The sequence below is a fragment of the Emys orbicularis genome, chromosome 3 (genome assembly GCF_028017835.1).
Source record: "Emys orbicularis isolate rEmyOrb1 chromosome 3, rEmyOrb1.hap1, whole genome shotgun sequence".
Classification (NCBI taxonomy): Eukaryota; Metazoa; Chordata; order Testudines; family Emydidae; genus Emys; species Emys orbicularis.
In genome coordinates this window covers 190579827-190601793 of record NC_088685.1, presented here as the reverse complement: position 1 = coordinate 190601793, position 21967 = coordinate 190579827, and the positions used below count along the sequence as shown (strand labels likewise).

At 46.1% G+C, this 21967-nt stretch overlaps 1 protein-coding gene across 1 annotated transcript in view; it reads left to right on the top strand.

The window, feature by feature from the left end:
- Window positions 1-13244: 13244 nt before the first annotated feature.
- MTIF2 (mitochondrial translational initiation factor 2) overlaps window positions 13245-21967 on the top strand; it is a 40156-nt gene continuing 31433 nt past the window's right edge. The window contains exons 1-4 of the mRNA XM_065401319.1: window positions 13245-13301; window positions 18781-18895; window positions 20581-20812; window positions 21336-21456. Of these exons, the coding sequence (XP_065257391.1) occupies window positions 20588-20812; window positions 21336-21456 (346 nt within the window). The 5' untranslated portion in view covers window positions 13245-13301; window positions 18781-18895; window positions 20581-20587. The remainder of the gene's footprint in view (window positions 13302-18780; window positions 18896-20580; window positions 20813-21335; window positions 21457-21967) is intronic.

The following is a 21967-nucleotide window of genomic DNA, read 5'->3' as shown; positions in this document are numbered from 1 at the left end:
ACACTATGTATCTGTGGTTACAAGACATGGACAAAATATGATCCAATGCTAATTAGAAGAACATTATGACAGTACATGGAACAGTTTCCAGAAATCATCAAAAGGAAGTTTAGTCAAAAAGCAGATTTGTAGGAAACTCTAGTGACTGTTTGATATTTTAATTTTAAAAGTCCTTCAAAAAGAACATTATTCTGGTCAATCCAAAATTCACTGAATTAATTATATCACAGACACCATCTCCACACCCTGTGCATCTAACATGGCAGTCAAGTGATCTGATTTGGTATCCTGCAGTTGTAACATACATTGTAATTGTATATGTCCCTTTCTATTATAGGAACACAACTTGAGTGTCACTTTCATGTATCTTCTTGTAATACTTTGCATTTATAGAGTGCCTTTTTATAAGGTTTTGTCCACAATTGCTTAAGTGTCACAACAATTATGTGAGATAGGTAAGTATTATTATTTCCCCATTTTACAGATGGAGAAACTAGGGATGTAAAAGTTTAACTGGTTAACCGATAAGCATCAGTCTTATTAGTTTTGGTTAATGATTAAACTCTGCTGCCGGCCCCACCCAGGGTCCCAGCTGCCGGCCCCGCGCCAAGGGTCCCGGCTACCAGTCCTGCGCCCTGGCTCCTGGCTGCCGGCCCAGGGTCCTGGCTGCTGGCCTGCACCCAGGGATCCACTACCGGCCCAGGTGCAGGGCAGGCAGCAGAGTCCTGGGTGCGAGGCTAGCAGCCAGGACCCCGGGTGCTGGGCCAGCAGCAGGGATCCCGGTGCTGGCAGCAGCTGGGATGTTGGGCATGGGCGGAAGTGGGAATCCCGGCGTGGGTGGCAGCCGGGATGCTGGGAACAGGTGGCAATGGAGTCCCGTGTAACACGTGAGGGTGCTGCAGCACCCCCCGCAGCCCTAGTTCACCGCCTTAATGGTTAACTGTTTAACCAATAGAATTTTAATAGGTTACATGGTTACTATTTTTAAACCCTATTTACATCCCTAGGAGAAACTGGGGCACAAAGAAGTTAAATACTTGATGCACAGCAGTTCCAGTATTACAAACTATTTTCAACTGGACTAAGAGGGGCAGACTCTCAGATGGCATAAATTGTCATAGCTCTATTGACTTCAATTCAGTGCTTAATTTGTAATAAAAGAGGTGCGGGGGCTCAAGCAATTATTTTACATTCATAACTGATGCAGCAAGCCTAGAGGTGCCAGGGTAAGCCCTGGCATAAATTAAACACTACTTCAATTAAACCATTGACTTCAATGGTGCTATGACAATTTAAGCCATCTGAGGATCTACCTGAGTGTAGAGAATTATGATCTGACTTATTTTAAATTCCCTTTGAGAGTCTTCATAGACACATGTGCCAAAAAGGGCATTATGCATTATAAATGTTCAAAAGGCACCTAGGAAATTCATCAGCAGATGGTGACTGCTAACATGTGAATGTGTTTCTAGTCATTACATAATGCAATGAAGGATGGCTGTACCATGTAATCAAAACAGGCAGTTGCTTAGAGCACAAAGGTATTAGGGACAGCAAAATATGCAGTACAGCTATTTTACTTTCCACATCACACCTACAATTGCAAATTGCAATAACCTGCTGCAGGTCACTGTGAGTTATTCTCCCAAGAACAACCCAAGGCTAAAGGATGCATTACATTATGTCATTTGGGATTATCTGTGGGTTCTTAGTCAGTATTAATGGAAAGCAAGATTAAGGATTTTTCAAAGGCTATTAAAAGGTGGTAGCTTCCTCCTACAATTTCTTCTAATCTATTATACTGATGTCATGTGTGTGCCAAATTTAGAAAGCATTTGATTTTAAAAAATCTGTCCAACCATTTTAAGGCTTTCGTTTATGGCTTAAGTATTTTGGCTTAAAAATATACTAAAACCAAAAATAGAATAAACTATTTCCTGGTATGCAAGAGAGACCAACATTTAAGTACTTAAATTACAGACATGAAGTTAAGGCTGCTGAGAAATTAAGCAACTTGTACTTTTGACAAATATCCTGATACTTATGCATTTTAAGCAAAAAGCTCTCTACAAGTATATCATATGTAGTTGAGGACTTATTTGGATCTCTTCTTGAAAAAAGGAAGGTGGCTGTGTTGAAATTTCCTACCCCTCTTCAAATGGAAGAGACTGCACTTATGTGGCAGATAACTGAGGAGCGTATTGAAATGATCTTCCCTTTGAGACAACTGATCCATCAGTTTTGGCTCAATTTTGGCAGTATGGACATATTATTAGAATGGAAGACCAACAAATTCCGAAGTGTATTTACCAAGAAATGCTGCTACATGGATAGTGATCACCAGGGCCGCCGAGAGCAGGTTTGGGCCCCGGTGAAAAAATTTTTTCGGGCCCCCCAGCAAGGGCGGACTGGCTAAACAGGGCTGACGAGAGGGAAGGGAAGCAGGGCCCCGGCCCCCTTCCGGACCGCCGGGCCCCAGTAATTTGTACCGGCTTTCCCCCCACTCCCCCGGTCGGCCCTGGTGATCACATGGACACCAAAAGCTTCTGTGGCGGGGGGGATCTTCATTGGGAGCAAGATTTGGTACTTTGTGTATTCCCCAGGGATCAGAATGGTTATACATCCATAGGCGTGCGCACAGGGTGTGCCGGGTGTGCCCAGGCACATCCTAATGCCCGCGGGCCGGCCCCCGCCCCTCAGGGCTTTGGATCTGGCCTGTGGGATTTGCCCCCCATGGTACTGCAGGCCCCGTGCCACTCTCAGAAGTGGCCGGCACGGCACCACGTCCCTGGGGCCCTTGCGGGGGGGGGCAGAGGGCTCCGTGCGTTGCTCCAGGCACCGCCCCCCGCAGCTCCCATTGGCCGGGAAGGGGGAACAGTGGCCAATGGGAGCTTCAGGGGAGGTACTTGGAGGTGCAGCAATAGCAGTGCGCAGAGCCCTGTGGCCCCCCTCTCCCCCAAGGGCTGCACAGGGACGTGGTAAGCGGCATGGCATGGGGCCAGGGCAGGCAGGGAGCGCGCTGCTGCAGGTAAACAGCGCCGGGCCGGAGCCCAAACCCCTCCTGCACCCCGCCCCCCCAACTCCCTGCCCTGAGCCCCCTGCCTGCACCTCACGCCCTTCCTGCACCCCAACCCCCTGCCCTGAGCCCCCTGCTGCACCCTGCACCCCCATGCACTCCAACTCCCTGCCCTGAGCCCCCTGTTGAACCTTGCACTCCTCCTGTACCCCAACCCCCTGCCCTAAGCCCCCTGCTACACCCCGCACCCCTCCTGCACCCCAACTCCCTGCCCTGAGCCCCCTCCTGCACTCCGCATCCCTCTTGCACCCCAACCCCCTTCCCTGAGCCTCCTGCTGCACCCTAACTCCCTGCCCTGAGCCCCCTCCTGCACCCCAGCCCCCTGCTACCCCCTGCACCCCCATGCACTCCAACTCCCTGCCCTGAGCCCCCTCATACACTCCGCACCCCTCCTCTGCCCCAATCCCTTGCCCCGAGCCCCTTCCTGCACCCCGCACTCCCTCCCACACCCCAACCTTTATGATGTTCGCCTTTAAAAAAATAAATAAATAAAATTCCCTGGGTGCACATCCTAATGAAATGTGCTGCGCATGCCTATGTATACATCACTGCTGATACTTGCAGAGCTGCCAGCCCTAAGTGTTAAAATTCATGAGTCAGATCCCTGACATGAGATTTCCTTAAAAATACTGAGATTTAAAAATAAGGGTTCTTTGTATTTGACTTCCGGTTTTATCGCTTCTCTTAGGGTCTCTCTGCGAGCAGGAGTCCAGATATTTACTGATTGTAAAAGCCCAGCGGAGAGTCTCACCAGTCGCTGGGCTCCAGGAGCTAAGAACAATACCAAGCCCCAGGAGACTCTCAATAAAACAACCAGCGCTAGCACCAGAGCGGTTGGCTCAGGCTCTGCGTGCAGGGCCAGCTCCAGGCACCAGCTTGTCAAGCAGGTGCTTGGGGCGGCCGCTCCGGAGAGGGGCCGCACGTCCAGGTATTCGGCGGCAATTCGGTGGACGGTCCCTCACTCCGCCTGGGAGTGAAGGACCTCCCGCCGAACTGCCATCGCGATCGTGGCTTTTTTTTTGTTTTGTTTTGGCTGCTTCGGGCGGCCATAGGGTGACCAGACAGCTAGTGTGAAAAATCAGGACAGGGGGTGGGGGGTAATAGGAGCCCATAGAAGAAAAAGACCCAAAAATCGGGACTGTCCCTATAAAATCGGGACATCTGGTCACCCTAGGCGGCCAAAACCCTGGAGCCGGTGTAACAACACGAAATGCAACCCTCCCGTTTTGCAACTGGGTGCGGTTTCTGCCATGCAACGTGACAGTTTGTGAAACAGTTTGTTAACTTGCTACTGCCTGTCCATGGGGTTGCGAATCAGGAGGGATGGGGTATGTGGTCAAAAACAATCCCGATCTGCTTCCTGACCAGAGTGGCCCCTTTCATTGAATTTGTGAAAAGGGAGGTAGGGTTTGGGGGAACGGAGCATGCCCCTGAGCCCAAGGTGAGACCAGAGTGGCCCCTTTCATTTTTTCCACTGGCTTCCTCCTTGCTTATTTCCAATGACTTGGCTGCTCATGCACCTGTCACTGGTCCAGGGATGGCTGCAAAACGGGAGGGATGGGGTTTGTGGTCGAAAACACTCACGGTCTGCTTCCTCTGGGGGATGGTTGCAAAACGGTAGGGATGGGGTTTGTGGTCGAAAACACTCACGGTCTGCTTCCTCTGGGGATGGTTGCAAAACGGGAGGGATGGGGTTTGTGGTCGAAAACACTCACGGTCTGCTTCCTCTGGGGGATGGTTGCAAAACGGGAGGGATGGGGTTTGTGGTCGAAAACACTCACGGTCTGCTTCCTCTGGGGATGGTTGCAAAACAGGAGGGATGGGGTTTGTGGTCAAAAACACTCACGGTCTGCTTCCTCTGGGGGATGATGGCAAAACGGTAGGGATGGGGTTTGTGATCGAAAACACTCACCGTCTGCTTCCTCTGGGGGATGGTTGCAAAACGGGAGGGATGGGGTTTGTGGTCGAAAACACTCACGGCCTGCTTCCTCTCGGGGATGGTTGCAAAACGGGAGGGATGGGGTTTGTGGTTGAAAACACTCACGGTCTGCTTCCTCTGGGGGATGGTTGCAAAACGGGAGGGATGGGGTTTGTGGTCGAAAACACTCACGGTCTGCTTCCTCTGGGGATGGTTGCAAAATGGGAGGGATGGGGTTTGTGGTCGAAAACACTCACGGTCTGCTTCCTCTGGGGGATGGTTGCAAAACGGGAGGGATGGGGTTTGTGGTCGAAAACACTCACGGTCTGCTTCCTCTGGGGGATGGTTGCAAAACGGGAGGGATGGGGTTTTGTTCAAGCGGAGTGTGTGTGTGTGTGTGTGTGTGTGTGTGTGTGTGTCTGTGTGTGTGTGTCTTGCAGACTGGATACTGTGCCCTGATTCCCCAAGAAGACCGTTATTATCTGTGACTGCAGAGATCTTAACACAGCATTGAGCATAAAATGAGCTTTAACAATATGTTGTGACTACTTACATTAAAGAAATCCATTCCACCTTGGTTTAGGAGAGAGACCACTGATTGACCAATAGGAATCGGTTGTTGCATATCCCCATAGTGCAATTTTTTTTTCTTTTCCATTGTCAGTGCAGCTTTTATTTTGGTGAGTTTTGCACACAGATGCAGAAATGTGGACTTGCGCATCCAAAAGTTCTGCAGCCACTGGTTATGAGCCCAAGCCTTCATTGTTTCAGAAGATTTTTTGCCCTTGGGAAGGATGTAAGATGACACCATATAATACACTACACTGAATATTTGTGAATCAGCTTCTACACACAAGTCCAGCACACAGGCCTTGCTGTCTTTTCACTGCAGTCCTTGATCTTGGTGACAAATCTGTAGAGAATTACTGGAACCATAAACTCCCTGAACATTAAATCTCACCAAATGAGGGTCAATCCATCCTCATCATTATATCTACTCATTATACTCCACACCCGTACATAGCCAGTATATGAACTTCATACCCTCATATCTCAATGCCTGTACTTTGACCCATCAACCTTTTACCCCCAATCGGGGATATTGCAGATTATGTATTCCTTATGCCACCTGATTTTAAACCAAACTTTGCACCATCGATAGCACTGCTCTACAGCCAAAATGCTTCTGAAATAAATGTAGTCAAACTTTACTAATTCTGGGTCACTGAGAACGAAAATGATGCTTAAAATTGTTGATTGGCTCTAGTTTTCAAGATACGCTATTGGGTCAGTATATACGACCCTTGACTTGGGAATGGCAGAGGATAAGTGAGTTATAAAGGGAAGGGATCTCAATTTAAACCAGAAATGACTAAAATACATCTTTGACTGGATCTATGAATAAATCTATGACTGGGTTTGGACAGTACTTGCTTTTTAGGCAAAACAATGAATGATGCAATCGGAAGCTGGTATTGCGTCATACATGATATGAATTGCATCATGTTATTCCTAGAAGTCATGGATGATGCAATCATAACGAAGCTTACATCACTCTGCTGAACAAATTGCCCTATATCAGCTCTAGAAATCATACAGTGTCGTGCTCTCTTATTTGTCAGTGTTTGATTTTGCAAAGGGACACATTTCTGTTTAGCCAAAGTGAGCAGAGATGCCTCGTACTTGTGTGAACAGTGCAGATAACTTCTGCTATGTTTGTGGTGAAGTGACTTTTGCATCACAAAAGCGCAGTATAACCACTATGGTTAAGAAAGCCTATCACCTTTATTTTGGCTGCAAAATTGGAGATCAGGACAAGAGGTGGGCCCCACACATATGCTGCAACACTTGTGCAACAAATCTTCGCCAGTGGTTGAAGAGGAAAAGGAAATCTATGCCTTTTGCAGTGCCAATGATTTGGAGAGAGCCAACAGATCATACCAGCAATTGTTACTTCTGCATGGTGCCTCCAGTTGGGAAAGGTGTGTCAAAGAAGAAAAAGTGGACTGTGCATTATCCAAACATTCCATCAGCTATACGCCCAGTACCCCACGGAGAAGGACTGCTGGTTCCTGATGCGCCAGAATCATTCTCACTTGAGTCAGACGAGGAAGAGGAAGAGGATGAAACTTCTGGTCCTGAACCATCAATGTCACAGGACCCACATTTTCTCCCATCCTCCTCCTCTGAACCACACCTCATAACACAAGGTGAACTGAATGACCTTGTCAGGGATTTGGAACTACCCAAGAGTAAGGCAGAGCTGTTGGGCTCCAGACTACAGCAGTGGAATCTCCTGGCAGGTGATGTTAGGGTTTCCATGTTCCGTGACCGTCAAAAGGATCTTGTCCCATTCTTCTTCATGGAAGGTGATCTTGTAGCCTGCAACAACATCGATGGTGTGATGGCAGCCCTCAACATCGTTCACGATCCAGATGAGTGGAGACTGTTCATTGATTCATCGAAGACGAGTCTTAAAGCTGTTTTACTGCATAATGGCAATGTTTTGCCATCAATTCCAGTTGGTCATGCAGTCCATATGAAGGAAACCTATGACAACATGAAACAACTTTTGAGGTGCATAAACTATGACCAACATCAGTGGCAGCTTTGTGGCGATTTGAAGGTTGTTGCTCTCTTGCTTGGTCTGCAGACTGGATACACAAAGTACTGCTGTTTTCTCTGTGAATGGGATAGTCGTGCAAGAGATTCCCACTACATCAAGAAAGATTGGCCACTCCGACAATCATTGGAGCCTGGGAGGAAAAGTGTTCAGCATCCACCACTTGTTGAATCAAGGAAGATTTTGTTACCACCCTTACACATCAAGCTGGGTCTGATGAAGAACTTTGTCAAGGCCATTGACAAAACACAAGCAGCTTTCAAGTACCTCTGTGGAAAATTTCCAAGGTTAAGTGAAGCTAAGATAAAGGAAGGTGTCTTTGTTGGTCCTCAGATTCGTGAACTTCTTCAAGATGATGCATTTGACCATGCACTGCGTGGCAAGGAAAAGACGGCATGGAAAGCCTTCCAGTTAGTGGCAATAAATTTTCTCGGAAACAACAAGGCAGACAACTACAGGTTGTTGGTGGAAAACCTCCTCAAGGCATACAAAAGCCTTGGTTGCAACATGTCACTAAAGATACATTTTTTGCACTCTCATCTAGATTTTTTTCCACCGAACTGCGGAGCAGTGAGCGACGAGCACGGCGAGCGATTTCACCAGGACATTGCAACAATGGAGAAACGCTATCAGGGCAAATGGAGCCCATCAATGCTTGCAGACTATTGCTGGACAGTGACAAGAGATGCTCCATTTAATGAATACAAGAGACAAGCCAAGAAGTGTCGAGTAGACACCGAATAGGACTAAACTATGTACATAATAGTTTTTTGCCTTTTGTTTCATAATAAATTTGATTTATATAACCCTTTTGCTGATTTTTAAAGTGTTACATAAACAGGACAGGTGAAATATTATCATGTAAAGCAACCATAAACACATGAAAAGACCTAGATTTACAATTTATGATTAAAACTCTACTATCTACACAATATACATAGACATCAAATGTAAAAACTTAAATATCTTAGAAACAGTAGCCAATCAGTTGTTTTAATTGTCATATTTGAATTCAGCACATCAAAATACATAATAAATAGCACATTTTATCTCTGAAGCAGACGACTTCTCAAAAATTGTAGACCAGTGTAATCTGTACAGTATTCCCTGATAACTAGAAACTTCTATGCTCAAACTCTGTTCACTTTTTTTTTTTTTAACATCATCTTAATAAAAATTTTAAATCTGTTGAAACTGGTCTAGGTCTAGGTGAGAGAATGTCTCAGGGCCGCCCAGAGGGGGGGGGGGGGGGGAAGTGGTGCAATTTGCCCCAGGCCCCGGGGGCCCCGCAGGGGCCGCCATGAATATGTCGGAGGCTCCCCCTGCATCCATCTTCCCCCATCCCCCGGCGTCTCAGTGCGCCGTGTCCGGGAGCGGCCCTGGCGCGCTGCAGCTAAGCAGCTGGTATACATACCATTAAACCATTTAATGTTTTTAAATAATGTATTTAGTGTATTTTCAAATTATTACAAAGCAAAGCAATTTTTGGGGCCCCTTCCATAAAAAAAAGTTGAAATACTATAGTAACATATATTTGGAAATGTAAAAAATAACCAGTGAAATACATTCAAAAATTAATTTGTAATAATTTGAAAATACACTAAATCCAGTATTTGAAAACATTAAATGCTTTAATGGGATGTAGACATTTGCAATTACATAATGGGCTGTCGCTGGGTGATGGTGATGGTTGGTGCCAATGGGCTGTGGTGCTGCTGTTGCCCAGGGCTGCGGGGGGAGCTGGGCTCTGGGTTGGGGGGTGCCCGGCTCACAGGGGCTGGGCTCAGGGATGTGGGGAGATGGGGTCAGGGGGTGTCCGGCTCAGAGGGGCTGGGCTTGGAGCTGGGGGTCATGGCTGTGGGGGGATGGGGTCAGGGGGTTGTCCGGCCCCTCCCTTACCATGCCGCTTACCCCCTCTACCGGAGCCTCAGCGTGCCGCATCCAGGACGCCGGGGGATGGGATGGGGGAAGACGGAAGTGGGGGGAGTCTCCAACATACTCCGGGCCTGGGGCAAATTGCCCCACTTGCCCCCCCCCCTCTGAGCGGCCCTGCTGAATAGTGGTGACTGGGAATGGGGGAGGGGGGAGTGTAGCAGATGACAATTTGAGGTGAATATTCTCTTGGCCAGATTCTACTGGGTTTATGGTGCTTTGTGCTATGGACTGGAGCAAAGTGGCTGGTGAATAACCAAGAATCTGGTTAATAATTATTCTCTAAATTCAGCTTTCTTCTTTCTCTCTCTGTGAATTATCACTAATTCAAAATAGTAGTGTGCAAGTTGACTGGATAATGATAATAGCATAATCTCTTGTTATAACATTGTAAACCCTAATACCTGATTTTTATATAATACACTCACGATACATAATACAAGAAATCCCTGATGTTAGAACCTGGCTATGCCGCTGCTGTAGGGGGCTCATCACCCAGCAGCTGGGGGCCATCATGTGGGCTCGGCAGGGCTGCTGGCCACGGGGCCAATGGGTGTGGGTGGGATCTCAGGAGTCATGTCCCAGGGATATGCCCCACTCCCCAGCACTGCTCCAGCTCTGAGCTGTCTCCACTGCCACTGCCTGGGACCTGTGGGGCCCCACCTGCCTCCCCAGGGAAAGAGCCACCTGGGATTGGTGCAGAGGCTGGGCCAGTCTCAGCCAGTCAGAGGGGATGGCTGGGGGAGGGGGAGAGTGTGGGAGGCTCAGCTGGGTCCTGCCAGGCATGTGGGTCCTGAGGGAGCCTGGCCCGGGTAGGCTCTGCTCCTGCTCCAGCCTGGCTGATTGCACCCCCAAGGGGCCGGAGTTATCCTGCCCCAGGACAAGCTCTGGCTGCGCTGCCGGCTGAGCCTGGCAGACACAGTCACCTCCCATCAGGGCCGGGTATTGTGGCTGGGGGTTAGGGTGTGGGAGAGTAGGTCTCTAGTGGGTCTGGGGGGGGTGCTGTGCAGTGGGGGGTGGGGAGATCTGTGTGTGTTGGGGCGCTGGGAAGTGTGCAGGGGTCTGGGTGGGGCACTGTGCAGTTGTGGCAGTGGGGCGGTGGGGGGCACTGGGCAGTGAGGGAATCTGTGGGGGGGCTCTGGGCGGGGAGGGGCAGGGCACTGTGCAGTTGTGGGAGGGCTGTGGGGGGTCTACAGCTAGGGGGCACTAGGCAGTGAGAGGATCTGGGGGGGGTTCGGAGTGGTCTGTGGGAGGGCACTGGGCATGGGGGTTTGTGGGGGTCTTTTCACGTATTCACACACAAAAACGTGAAACAGCGCGCCTCAATTGTCCAATAGATCAATTTGGCACATTAGCCAGGAGGAAGCAGACCGTGAGTGTTTTTGACCACAAACCCCATCCCTCCTGATTCGCAACCCCATGGACCAATGACAGGTGCATGAGCAGCCAAGTCATTGGAAATAAGGAAGGAAGAAGCCAGTGGAAAAAATGAAAGGGGCCACTCTGGTATGACCTTGGGCTCAGGGGCATGCTAGCCAGGAGGAAGCAGATCGATGAAAGGGGCCACTCTGGTCTCACCTTGGGCTCAGGGGCATGCTCCGTACCCCCAAAGCTTACCTCCCTTTTCACGGACTCACACACAAATACGTGAAACAGCGCGCCTCAATGGTACAATAGATCAATTTGTCACATTAGCCAGGAGGAAGCAGATGGACCAAAGGGGCCACTCTGGTATCACCTTGGGGTCATGGGCCCGCCCCCAAGGGGAAGAAGCATGATGGGAGCGCAGGGCCGGGCTGGCCAGTGTGCGTCTGGCAGCTTCCGGTTTGTAAACAGTGCCATTGTACTGGGCTGGGTGGAGCAGGGTTGTCCCTGCCGTGCCATGACCCATCTCCCATTGCCCCCGGCCAGCCCGTCGCTCTGAGGACTCTGCCCCCCCCTGCCCCATGTCCCCATTTCCCCCCTTGGGGACCACAAATATGTTTAGCACCAGGCCCACAAAAAGTTAATCCAGCCCTTTTTGGGGTGCAGGCTCTGGGATGGAGTTGGGGTGCAGGAGGGTTGCAGGCTATGGGGAGTTTGAGTGAGGGGTGCAGGCTCTGACCTGGGGCATGGGATTGGGGTACAGGAGGGGGTGCAGACATGTGGGCTCTGGGAGGGAGTTAGCAACTCAGCACATTATATAAGAGAAATGAGCTGCAGTGATTTCATATAGGCATAGAAACTGATAGAAGACACTTTTACATATTCAAAATGTGAGAGGCAGAGTTGGAGGGAGGGAGTGTCTGTACAATATTTCACCGCATTCAGTCTCCTGGCTGGAGCAGTAACGTAGCCGTGTACGGGGCCGCCCAGAGGATTCAGGGGGCCTGGGGCAAAGCAATTTTGGGGGCCCCTTCCATAAAAAAAGTTGCAATACTATAGTAACATGTATTTGGAAATGTAAAAAATAACCAGTGACATACATTCAAAAATTAATTTGTAATAATTTGAAAATACACTAAATACATTATTTAAAAACATTAAATGCTTTAATGGTATGTATACATTTGCAATTATATAATGGGCTGTTGCTGGGTGATGGTGATGGTTAGGATGGGGTCGGGGGGGGGTGCCCCACCCCTTACCATGCCGCTTACCCCCTCTCCTGGAGCCTCAGCGTGCTGCGACCAAGAGCGGCCCCGGACAGCGTTGGAGCCACCGCGCTGCAGTGTGCCAGGGCCGCTCCCGGACGCGGCACGCTGAGACACCGGGGGAAGACGGAGGCGGGGGCAGCCTCCGACATATTCGTGGGGGTCCCTGTGGAAAATTGCCCCACTTGGCCCCTCCCTCTGGGCGGCCCTGGCCCTGCAACACTTGTATAGGATAGAGAGGAGCTGCGGTGATTAAGCTTTGACAGGCTAGGAATTGGAGGCCTGTGCCTTTAAGACCCCAGTCCCAGGAACCCGCCCCCTGCTCGGAGGCTGACATGCAGCGTCCTGTGAGAAGAACAAAAACAGCCTCTGCCCCCCCTCCCACACCCCTAGATTAGCGAGCACAGCGGGTGGCTCATCCCACGGGGTCACTGTCCCCCCCCCCCTCCCTAAACGGGGGTTTTGTACCCACACGGGGTCTGGCAGTGTCTCCCCCCCCGGCTCTCACCCCCCACCACCGATTTTTCCCCTTCAGCCCCCCTTCTGCCGCTAGCTACAGTAGCTTGAGCCCCCCAGGCCAGTAAAATTCTGCCCCCTGCTCAGACCCTGACAGCCCCCCCCGCTGCGATTTGCCCCCTTAATCCTTTTGAACCCCTCCAAAGAGGAGGCAGCAAATCGTAAGTAGAAGGAAGGGCAGAGAGAGGGCAGTGGCTACAGCGAAGGTTACTGGGCATGCTCAGTTCGAGTGAGCATGCTCAGTACACCCAAAGTAGCAAAACGGGAGCAGGAGCTGTTTGTGCTGCTACACCGGCCCTGCCTGCGGGGTGCCCGGCCTGCCGCGGTATTTCCACTGACAGCTCAGCCGAGCAGCGCAGCTACGCTAGTCCCCTTTGTTACACATCCCAGCCCCGCCTCCCTCCAGCCCCCACTTCCAGTGCTCCCGGCGCGAACCCGACGGCCTGCGGCCTCGGCCCCGCCCTGCACGAGTCCCAGAAAACCGCCAGCTCCGCTCCGCTGTCAACGCCCTCTTCCCGGTTGCGCCCTCTGCCCCGCCTCTCAATGGGTCACGTGTCCTAGCGCGCTCCGCTGCGTTTCCGGCTCGCTTGCGGTTTGTGGCAGGTAAAGTGGCGCTGACAGGCCGAGCTTACCTGGGGCGCGCGGTGTTTGGGGGGCGCGGAGCCGGCCGCAGGGCTGGGCCCGACCAGTCCCCCTCTCGCACCCGTCCCTCCCAGACAGCCCCGGCGCCGCTCGTTCTCAGTGACTGCGGCACTAGGGTGTTGAGAAAGGCCTCGGTGTGCGCGCCCCGCCTGATCCCCCCACCCCAGCTCCCCGGCTGCTGTCCCCCACCCTACCCCCAATCTCCTGTGCCTGCTGCCTGGCACCTCTACGAGTGTCTGGGCAAGGCGGGGCCGGTGGCACTAAGGTGCCCCCCTGCGGGGCCTGGGGTAGGTCAAGGCTGAGGGCGCCTTGGGGAACACGCCCTGCTCACGGATTGCTCCTTGTTCAACCGAAAGAGCCTGACTCTGAGCAGCGCCGCTGGCTGAGCGGAGCCGGTGTCGCTCGAGGAGACCCCACTTCTCAGCCGGCTCCCCAGCCGGCTCGAGCTCTGGCTGAAAGCCGTCCGCTTGAATGCCAGGTGGGAACTAAGCGGCAGCCAACGTGGCTGGCGGAGCACAGGTCTGACGTGCTGAGGGCAAGAAGCACCACCTCACAAGTGGGCTGCCACATTCAGTACTAGCCTTCGTTTCCCTTCCTGTGTCTGCAATCACTGATAGGCTCGGGGGGGAGTGTGCCTTGTGGTGGCCTAGTTTCAGGGTGACACGGATGTGATAAGAATAACAAGACTGGCATTCAGAAAATCAGTTTGTGGTCTGATGATAGGCTCAAGATGAAAAAAGTACTCTTGGCTACAGCTGTTATCTGGGCATCTAGAAGCAGCCTGTGATATAATAAACTCCCAGATTGAGGACCTGTGTTACAAAAGACAACTGCACTCAGTCATCAATGGTGCCAGTGTAACGTTCACATGCTTTCATCCAGACTGCCTAGATACTACAGTGCTATGGGCCATATAAGTACTTATGGTCTGTGTTAGGCAGGATATCAGATTAGATTACTATAATGGTCCCTGCCAGCTTTAGCTAGGTTCATAGATTTTATAGATATCACTGTTTGTGATTGAGTTTTAGTGAAGTTAGCCCCTCTTCCAAACCATAGTGTCATGAATGTGAGCAGCTGCTGTAGAAATGGGTATTGTCATCATAACAAAGACACTACGCCCATGTCCCCTCTTACTAACATAATAGGCGGGATGATGATGTAGAACCCCATGTAAGGGCACCTTTGGGGTTGAAAGATAAAGGTGAGCCATTCTAAAAGCTACAAGTTTGTCAACAGTTGCACATGATAAAGAATTACAAAGGCAGACTATGTAAAATTAGAATGGATGTTTAACCCTCATCTATCGGCAGGGGGAGATGATTGACCAATGCAGCCAGTGCAGTTTCTGTCCAAAACTCAGACACGAAACTTAATTGCCAAGGGTAAAGAAAATCACAGGTTTCTTCATATCTATGTATCATTAGTTTTCAATAGATGTGCCATATATCAATGGGGCTGAGGCACATGATTTACGAGGAGAGGCTGAGGGAACTAGGCTTATTTAGTCCGCAGAAGAGAAGAGTGAGGGGGGATTTGATAGCAGCCTTCAGCTACCTGAAGGGGGGTTCCAAAGAGGATGAAGCTTGGTTGTTCTCAATGGTGGCAGATGACAAAACAAGGAGCAATGGTCTCAAGTTGCAAGTGGGGGCAGTCTAGGTTGCATATTAGGAAACACTATTTCACTAGGAGGGTGGTGAAGTACTGGAATGGGTTACCTAGGGAGGTGGTGGAATCTCCATCCTTAAGTTCTTAAGGTCAGGCTTGACAAAGCCCTGACTTGGATGATTTAGTTGGTGTTGGTCCTGCTTTGAGCATGGGGGCGGACTAGATGACCTCCTGAGGTCTCTTCCAACACTAATCTATGATTTTATGATTTGTTCAATAGGAAAAATATTTTGCTGAACAATCACACAGATTAGAAATTAAGATTTTTGTTATATTTGGCAGGGTGGATTTGATTTAAATCAATAGTCAGGAAGGCTTGATTTAATCATGGATTTCTACATAAAAGTGCATTCTTGTTGGTTGTAATGACCTTAATACATATTCTTCACAACTCAGAGATAGATATAGGTTTCATTTTTAGAAGGTTCACACTATACATTTTTTAAGTGATTTATTTTGAAAACTTTTCAGATTAGTTTTACAGCTATATCAGAAAATGAATGATTGGTTATTTCATTTACCAAATATCTGGAAGCAGATATTTATGAAGTCATTGGGAGGTGAACTATCTCCAATTCAACAGGTTAATCATTAATATTTGGAGGATTTTCTTGCCATGCTGCATTAGGAGGAGAACATCACCAGACAGACATTTAAATTGTTTTATTTAACTAAAACAGCAACATTATGTATTCTGGATTTTTTTTCTTCAACAGCAAACATAATATTTTAACAAAACAAGCATATTATTTTTTGAATTTAGTTAGACATTCAAGTTTTCTAGAACATAAGAACACAAGAATGGCCGTACTGGGTTAGACCAAAGGTCCATGCAGCCCAGTATCCTGTCTACCAACAGTGGCCAATGCCAGGTGCCCCAGAGGGAGTGAACCTAACAGGTAATGATCAAGTGAATTTTCTCCAGCCATCCATCACCACCGTCTGACAAACAGAGGCTAGGGACACCATTCCTTACCCATCCTCGCTAATAGCCATTAATGGACTTAACCTCCATGAATTTATCCAGTTCTCTTTTAAACCCTGTTATAGTCCTAGCCTTCACAACCTCCTCAGGCAAGGAATTCCACAGGTTGACTGTGCACTATGTGAAAAAGAACTTCCTTTTATTTGTTTCAAACCTGCTGCCTATTAATTTCATTTGGTGGCCCCTCGTTCTTATGGGAACAAGTAAATAACTTTTCCTTATTCACTTTCTCCACATCATTCATGATTTTATATACCTCTATCATATCCCCCCTTAGTCTCCTCTTTTCGAAGCTGAAAAGTCCTAGCCTCTTTAATCTCTCCTCGTATGGGACCCATTCCAAACCCCTAATCATTTTAGTTGCCCTTCTCTGAACCTTTTCTAATGCCAGTATATCTTTTTTGAGATGAGGAGACCACATCTGTACGCAGTATTCTAAAATCAGGTTTGTTTTTGTTAAAATTGTTTTTAACTAAAATAGTTAAATGAAATATTTTTTTTAAAAAACAAAAATTAAATTGACTATGTCAGCCAGGTCAACACGAGAAACTTAAAATATTGGGTCCTGTGGCACTTTAAAGACTAACAGATGTATTGGAGCATAAGCTTTCGTGGGTGAATACCCACTTCATCAGACGCATGTAATGGAAATTTCCAGAGGCAGGTATAAATATGCAGGCAAGAATCAGTCTGGAGATAACGAGGTTAGTTCAATCAGGGAGGATGAGGCCCTCTTCTAGCAATTGAGGTGTGAACACCAAGTGAGGAGTTTGGCCGATGTAAAACTGGACAGTCCCTACGTAAAAGGATAAATGGACACAAGTCAGATATTAGGAATGGCAATATACAAAAACCTGTAGGAGAACACTTCAACCTCCCTGGCCACACAATAGCAGATGTAAAAGTAGCCATCTTACAGCAAAAAAACTTCAGGACCAGACTTCAAAGAGAAACTGCTGAGCTTCAGTTCATTTGCAAATTTGACACCATCAGATCAGGATTAAACAAAGACTGTGAATGGCTAGCCAACTACAAAAGCAGTTTCTCCTCCCTTGGTGTTCACACCTCAACTGCTAGAAGAGGGCCTCATCCTCCCTGATTGAACTAACCTCGTTATCTCCAGACTGATTCTTGCCTGCATATTTATACCTGCCTCTGGAAATTTCCATTACATGCGTCTGACGAAGTGGGTATTCACCCACGAAAGCTTATGCTCCAATACATCTGTTCGTCTTTAAGGTGCCACAGGACTCTTTGTTGCTTTTTACAGATCCAGACTAACATGGCTACCCCTCTGATACTTAAAATATTGGCTTCTGCAGCTAACTCATTCGTCCTCACTTTCATGTTCCTGTTTGTTCATAATCTGGAAAAGAAAAACAAGCTTTCCTGCTTTTTCAGGTCCCAAACATTTCTCAATTTGGAATGAATTAGTCCAAAGGAAGAAAATATTCTATCTACACTGGCAGAAGAAGCTACTGCTGTTAAAAGTGAGATTATCACTTCAACAGTCTCTGAATCCAAGTGCTTAAGTGACTTCCACCAATTCACTGGTGTGACTTTCTTTAAAACATCAGCAAACATATATTTCTTGAACGGTTCACCCTTAGCTTTGAGGTTTATTATAGTTGGCATTATGGAGGGATGATTGCTGGATGTCCATGTCATAGCCAACTCCTCTTCTTCAGCAGTTAAGGTCTGACCCTGGTACCGAGTATTGAGAATATTTGCAAGAAAATGAGCTGGAGATAATGCTTGTCCCATTCGTTTTTTTAATGCTTGTAATTTAACTCTGTCATTGGATGTTTCTCTTTTTAAGATCTCACTCAGATCCTTCCAAATTTCAACAGCGTCAGCAATAAAACGGCTATTTCCCTGCATTTTGTTCAAGGCTACAGAAATAGGCTTCAGGGTACACAGCATGTGTTCAACACGTCTCTTAAGCCCAATGTTGAGAACTTTGGCTGTGACAGTGCCATCTATTTTTTCACGATTTTGTTCACAAACTGTCATCAGATTAGGCCAGTTCTTGATATAGTGCTCAAAACAGTCCACTACTGAGTTCCATCACACGTCTTCTGGGAGAGTTAGCTTGGTTCCTCCCACTTTTTTCAGAGCAGCTGCTGCAAAGTGGTTATTATGGAAGTATTTTGCAATTTCTGGAACACTGAAGTCTTTGGCTAGGAGGTGCATCAAATGAGCACTGCAACCGTATGTTATTAGCTTGGGACTCTCTTCTAAATAATTTCTTCTCATCTTGGATACATTTGCAGCATTGTCTGTGACCAAGCTGCGTACTAGACATTTGAATTTTTTCTTCAGTTTTCACAGTTTGTTATAGATTTTACTGCTACTTCTTGTAAGTATTCTGCTGTGTGTGCATTTCCTGATGTATCCATTGTTTCTGTAAGGAAGACATTCCCTTCTGTTGTCATATAAGCACATATAACAGGATCACTGTGGACATTGCTCCACCCATCAAAGCTCAGGTTAACAATTTTACCCTCTGGATTTTTTGCACACTGCTCAATTTCTCTTTCATACACTTTATCCAGCAATTTGCCTGCGACATCTGCTCTGTTAGGTGGACTGTATCCTGGTTTTAATGACTGAACCATGTTAATGAAGTGTGGGTTCTCAATCATACGGCAAGGAGAGTTTGTTGCATAAACAAACCGGGCAATTTTTTCATCAATTACCTCTTTTTGTAATCTGCTGGTTCTTATCACAAACTTATCTATGGTTGTTTCTGGATGATGATTTTTCTTTTTTTTCTTTTTGCTACAGGTGATGTTCTGTGGCTATGTGACATACGTGATGTGACTGAAACACTATCATTGGCAGATAACTGAAACTATAGAAAATGATGGTGATCTTGAAGGTGGATAGTCTTCAGAATCGTGTATGTTGAGGATGGATTCTCCTAAACAAAATAAGTCAATGCAGTTATTTAATTATTATTACCATACTGATAATTTAGTATTACTCATTGCATTCACTGACACTCAGTATATTTTAAAGTGAGATTGTAAAAGGACGATCTGCCTTTTTCAGCTATTTATTTTTTATCACAACTGCATCTAAAATGATAGTTACTCTCTGGTACTAACAACTATATTTTTTGCTCAAACCTGAGAATTCAAGAATAGTCCAGAAGGAAGACAGGCAGTCCTTAAGAACGAAGTATGAAATAAAAAAGTTTACCAACGATTGGTAAACTTTTTTATTTCATACTTCGTTCTTAATGACCAACCTGAAGATCCTGCATGTTCAGACATGTTCCTTTCATCATCTTCAACGCAGCTTCCTCCTGAGAAGGAACACTTCTCATGATGTGGTTTCATTCAGGCAACCAGGGCTTGCATTTCTTTATTGCAATGTTTGCATTTTGCACGCATGCCTGTTTTACCCACAGGTAGAGGAACTTCATTAAAATATTCCCAAACTGGGTCTCTTTTACGGCCTACTGCCATTATAGGTTTTCCCTTCTAGTGAGAGAATGGTATGGTAGATCTCAAATCAATGAAGGCTACACTCAGAAAGACCTCAAGACCTAGAATCATAGAATATTAGGGTTGGAAGAGACCTCAGGAGGTCATATAGTCCAATCCCCTGCTCAAAGCAGGACCAACACCAACTTCTGGAATATGCTGCTCAAACAGTTTCACTTTTGTTTCTACTGTCTGTTCCTCCCTTCTCACATTTATCTCCAGACTCCTTCTCCTTGTCCAGATCTATTCCGCCCCCAACAATCTTCTATTCATTGAACTTTTTGAAACTTTGCATTTTTAGAGAGAGGTAAGGGATTGACTCTGTGTAAACAAATTTGCAGAGGGACGATAGGGTTGAGATCTGTTATTTCTCACCTCTCTATATTATTTATTTATTTAAAAACATTTTTGCTGTTAACAAGCATGTTATCTCTGGAGACACAAATCCAAAGTTTGAGAACTGCAAAACTAAGCATCTCTGATGGTATCATCTAGACTGAGCACTGAGTCCCATTGGGTAGATAGAAAGATTAACCTAAATAATCTATACAGAAGCCCCTGGAACCCCATAAAATTGGGTCCCTAATCCATGAACTATTGGAACTAATTTACAAAACTTTTCTTAAACATTACATGAATATATTGTCTCATACTATAGAATTAGAATTTATAAGCCCTATTCCATGATGAGATATTTTTGAGCTATAATGTATCTTTATTAAAACTATCTTCAGATACGTTTTTTCCTCAAATGTATTTTATCCAAAAAATCCGATTTAAATAAAAAAAATCCATTTTTGTTTTGTTTTGTTAAATCATTGATTTTTACCCACCCTGTTATTTGGGGACTTGCTGTAGATTTTTTTTTTTTTTATCTTCAGTCTATATAACTAACTGACATTTTTCAAACTAGTAAATTCATTGTATAGTTATCTAGAAGTGTAATTGGATGATAATTGATTCAATTTGGAATGACCTAAGACAAGTTTTATGAATTGTCAAAAAGCAGGCTTATTTTCATTTAAATCGGATTTTTTAAATCAATTTGATTTAAATCAAATCCACCCTGATTTCATTGTATCTTTTCTATTCACAGTGAAAAAATGAACCGAGGGATGATGCTGAAATTGGAAAACCTGGTCCAGTTACATTGTGCTTGCAGACAGCTGCATAGTCTTTCTTACAGGAAAAGTCACAGAACACAGTGGAAGCCTCTGCGGTCATCCACATACCCTATGCTGCCAGTTCAGCTGCACCCACAGCTCTGGCAAACAGACACATTCACCGGTGTTGCACTCTCACAATATAGGCTTTTAGCTACAAAGGAGGTAATGAACAAGTTCCAACAACTACTTTATCCCATCTGAAAGTACAAAGTGCAAAAAAATCAATTTTTGAGCATTTTCATTATATAAATAGAAACTCTGTTAGTAATGAATTTACTGTGTATAAGATTGTTACTCCACTGTATAGAGAATTTACTTTAGATTTACAAGACATATTAATATATTTGTAGATGTATTGGCGCTCTCTCCCAAACATTCATTTGAAGTTTTTTAAATCCAAATGTTGCAGCACCAAAAATCTGAAAGAAAAACTGACTATAAACAAGTGGAAATGATTTTCATTGTTCAAAATGAGAGATATGCAAAAAACAGTAAAAATGCCGCTAAGTGATTTTTAAAATATTCACTATTTTAACAGTTTTCAGTAATTTGTTTGTATTGTAGGCAAAGGTATTTGTTTACAACTTACAATTTTTGTTTTCATTGGCCCTTTAAATATTGTTTATTAGTCATTCCTTAATTTATGCCACCCATATAGCCTTACACACGTCTTACTCCTTTGTAGGGGAAAAGACCAGGGAAACAGAAATTACCGCTAATAAAACCTAAAATAGAAAGGCAGGAGGTAAAGATACAGCAGAGGATGACAGTTCAAGATCTTGCAAGAGCTATGGATAAAGACATAGGTGAGCCAATTTATTCTTTTGAAAAAAGATCCAGCAGTGTTATATTTAAGACAATAATGGAGTTTTGAAGAATGCTATAGGAAATGTCATGCAAATCAATTATAATTTGATTACCACACCTTTTCTCATCAGGATCCACAATAAATCCCCTGTCCACTGCCAGACAAACTTCTTATATCAGAGTTCTAACAAAATGAAAAGAAAACGTTAGTAGTCATATAATCCTGATTATGAACATTTATGAACACCACCGTTAGATAAGAAATATTTTTGCCTTATTTGAGTGACCTTTTCTTTGTATGTATGTCTCTGTGAGCCTACATCTTCTGTTTCTGATTTTTTCCCCCTCTATGTTCTTCACTTTTCCAGCCAACAGGTAGAGAATTAGAATAGCACCATCTTCCTATGGTGAAATGCTTTACATACTGTATTAGATAAATTGTGAATGAAATTGACTAGGATTATGCAACTGTTTTTATCAAATGTTTCAGTGCAGAAGAATAGCACCACT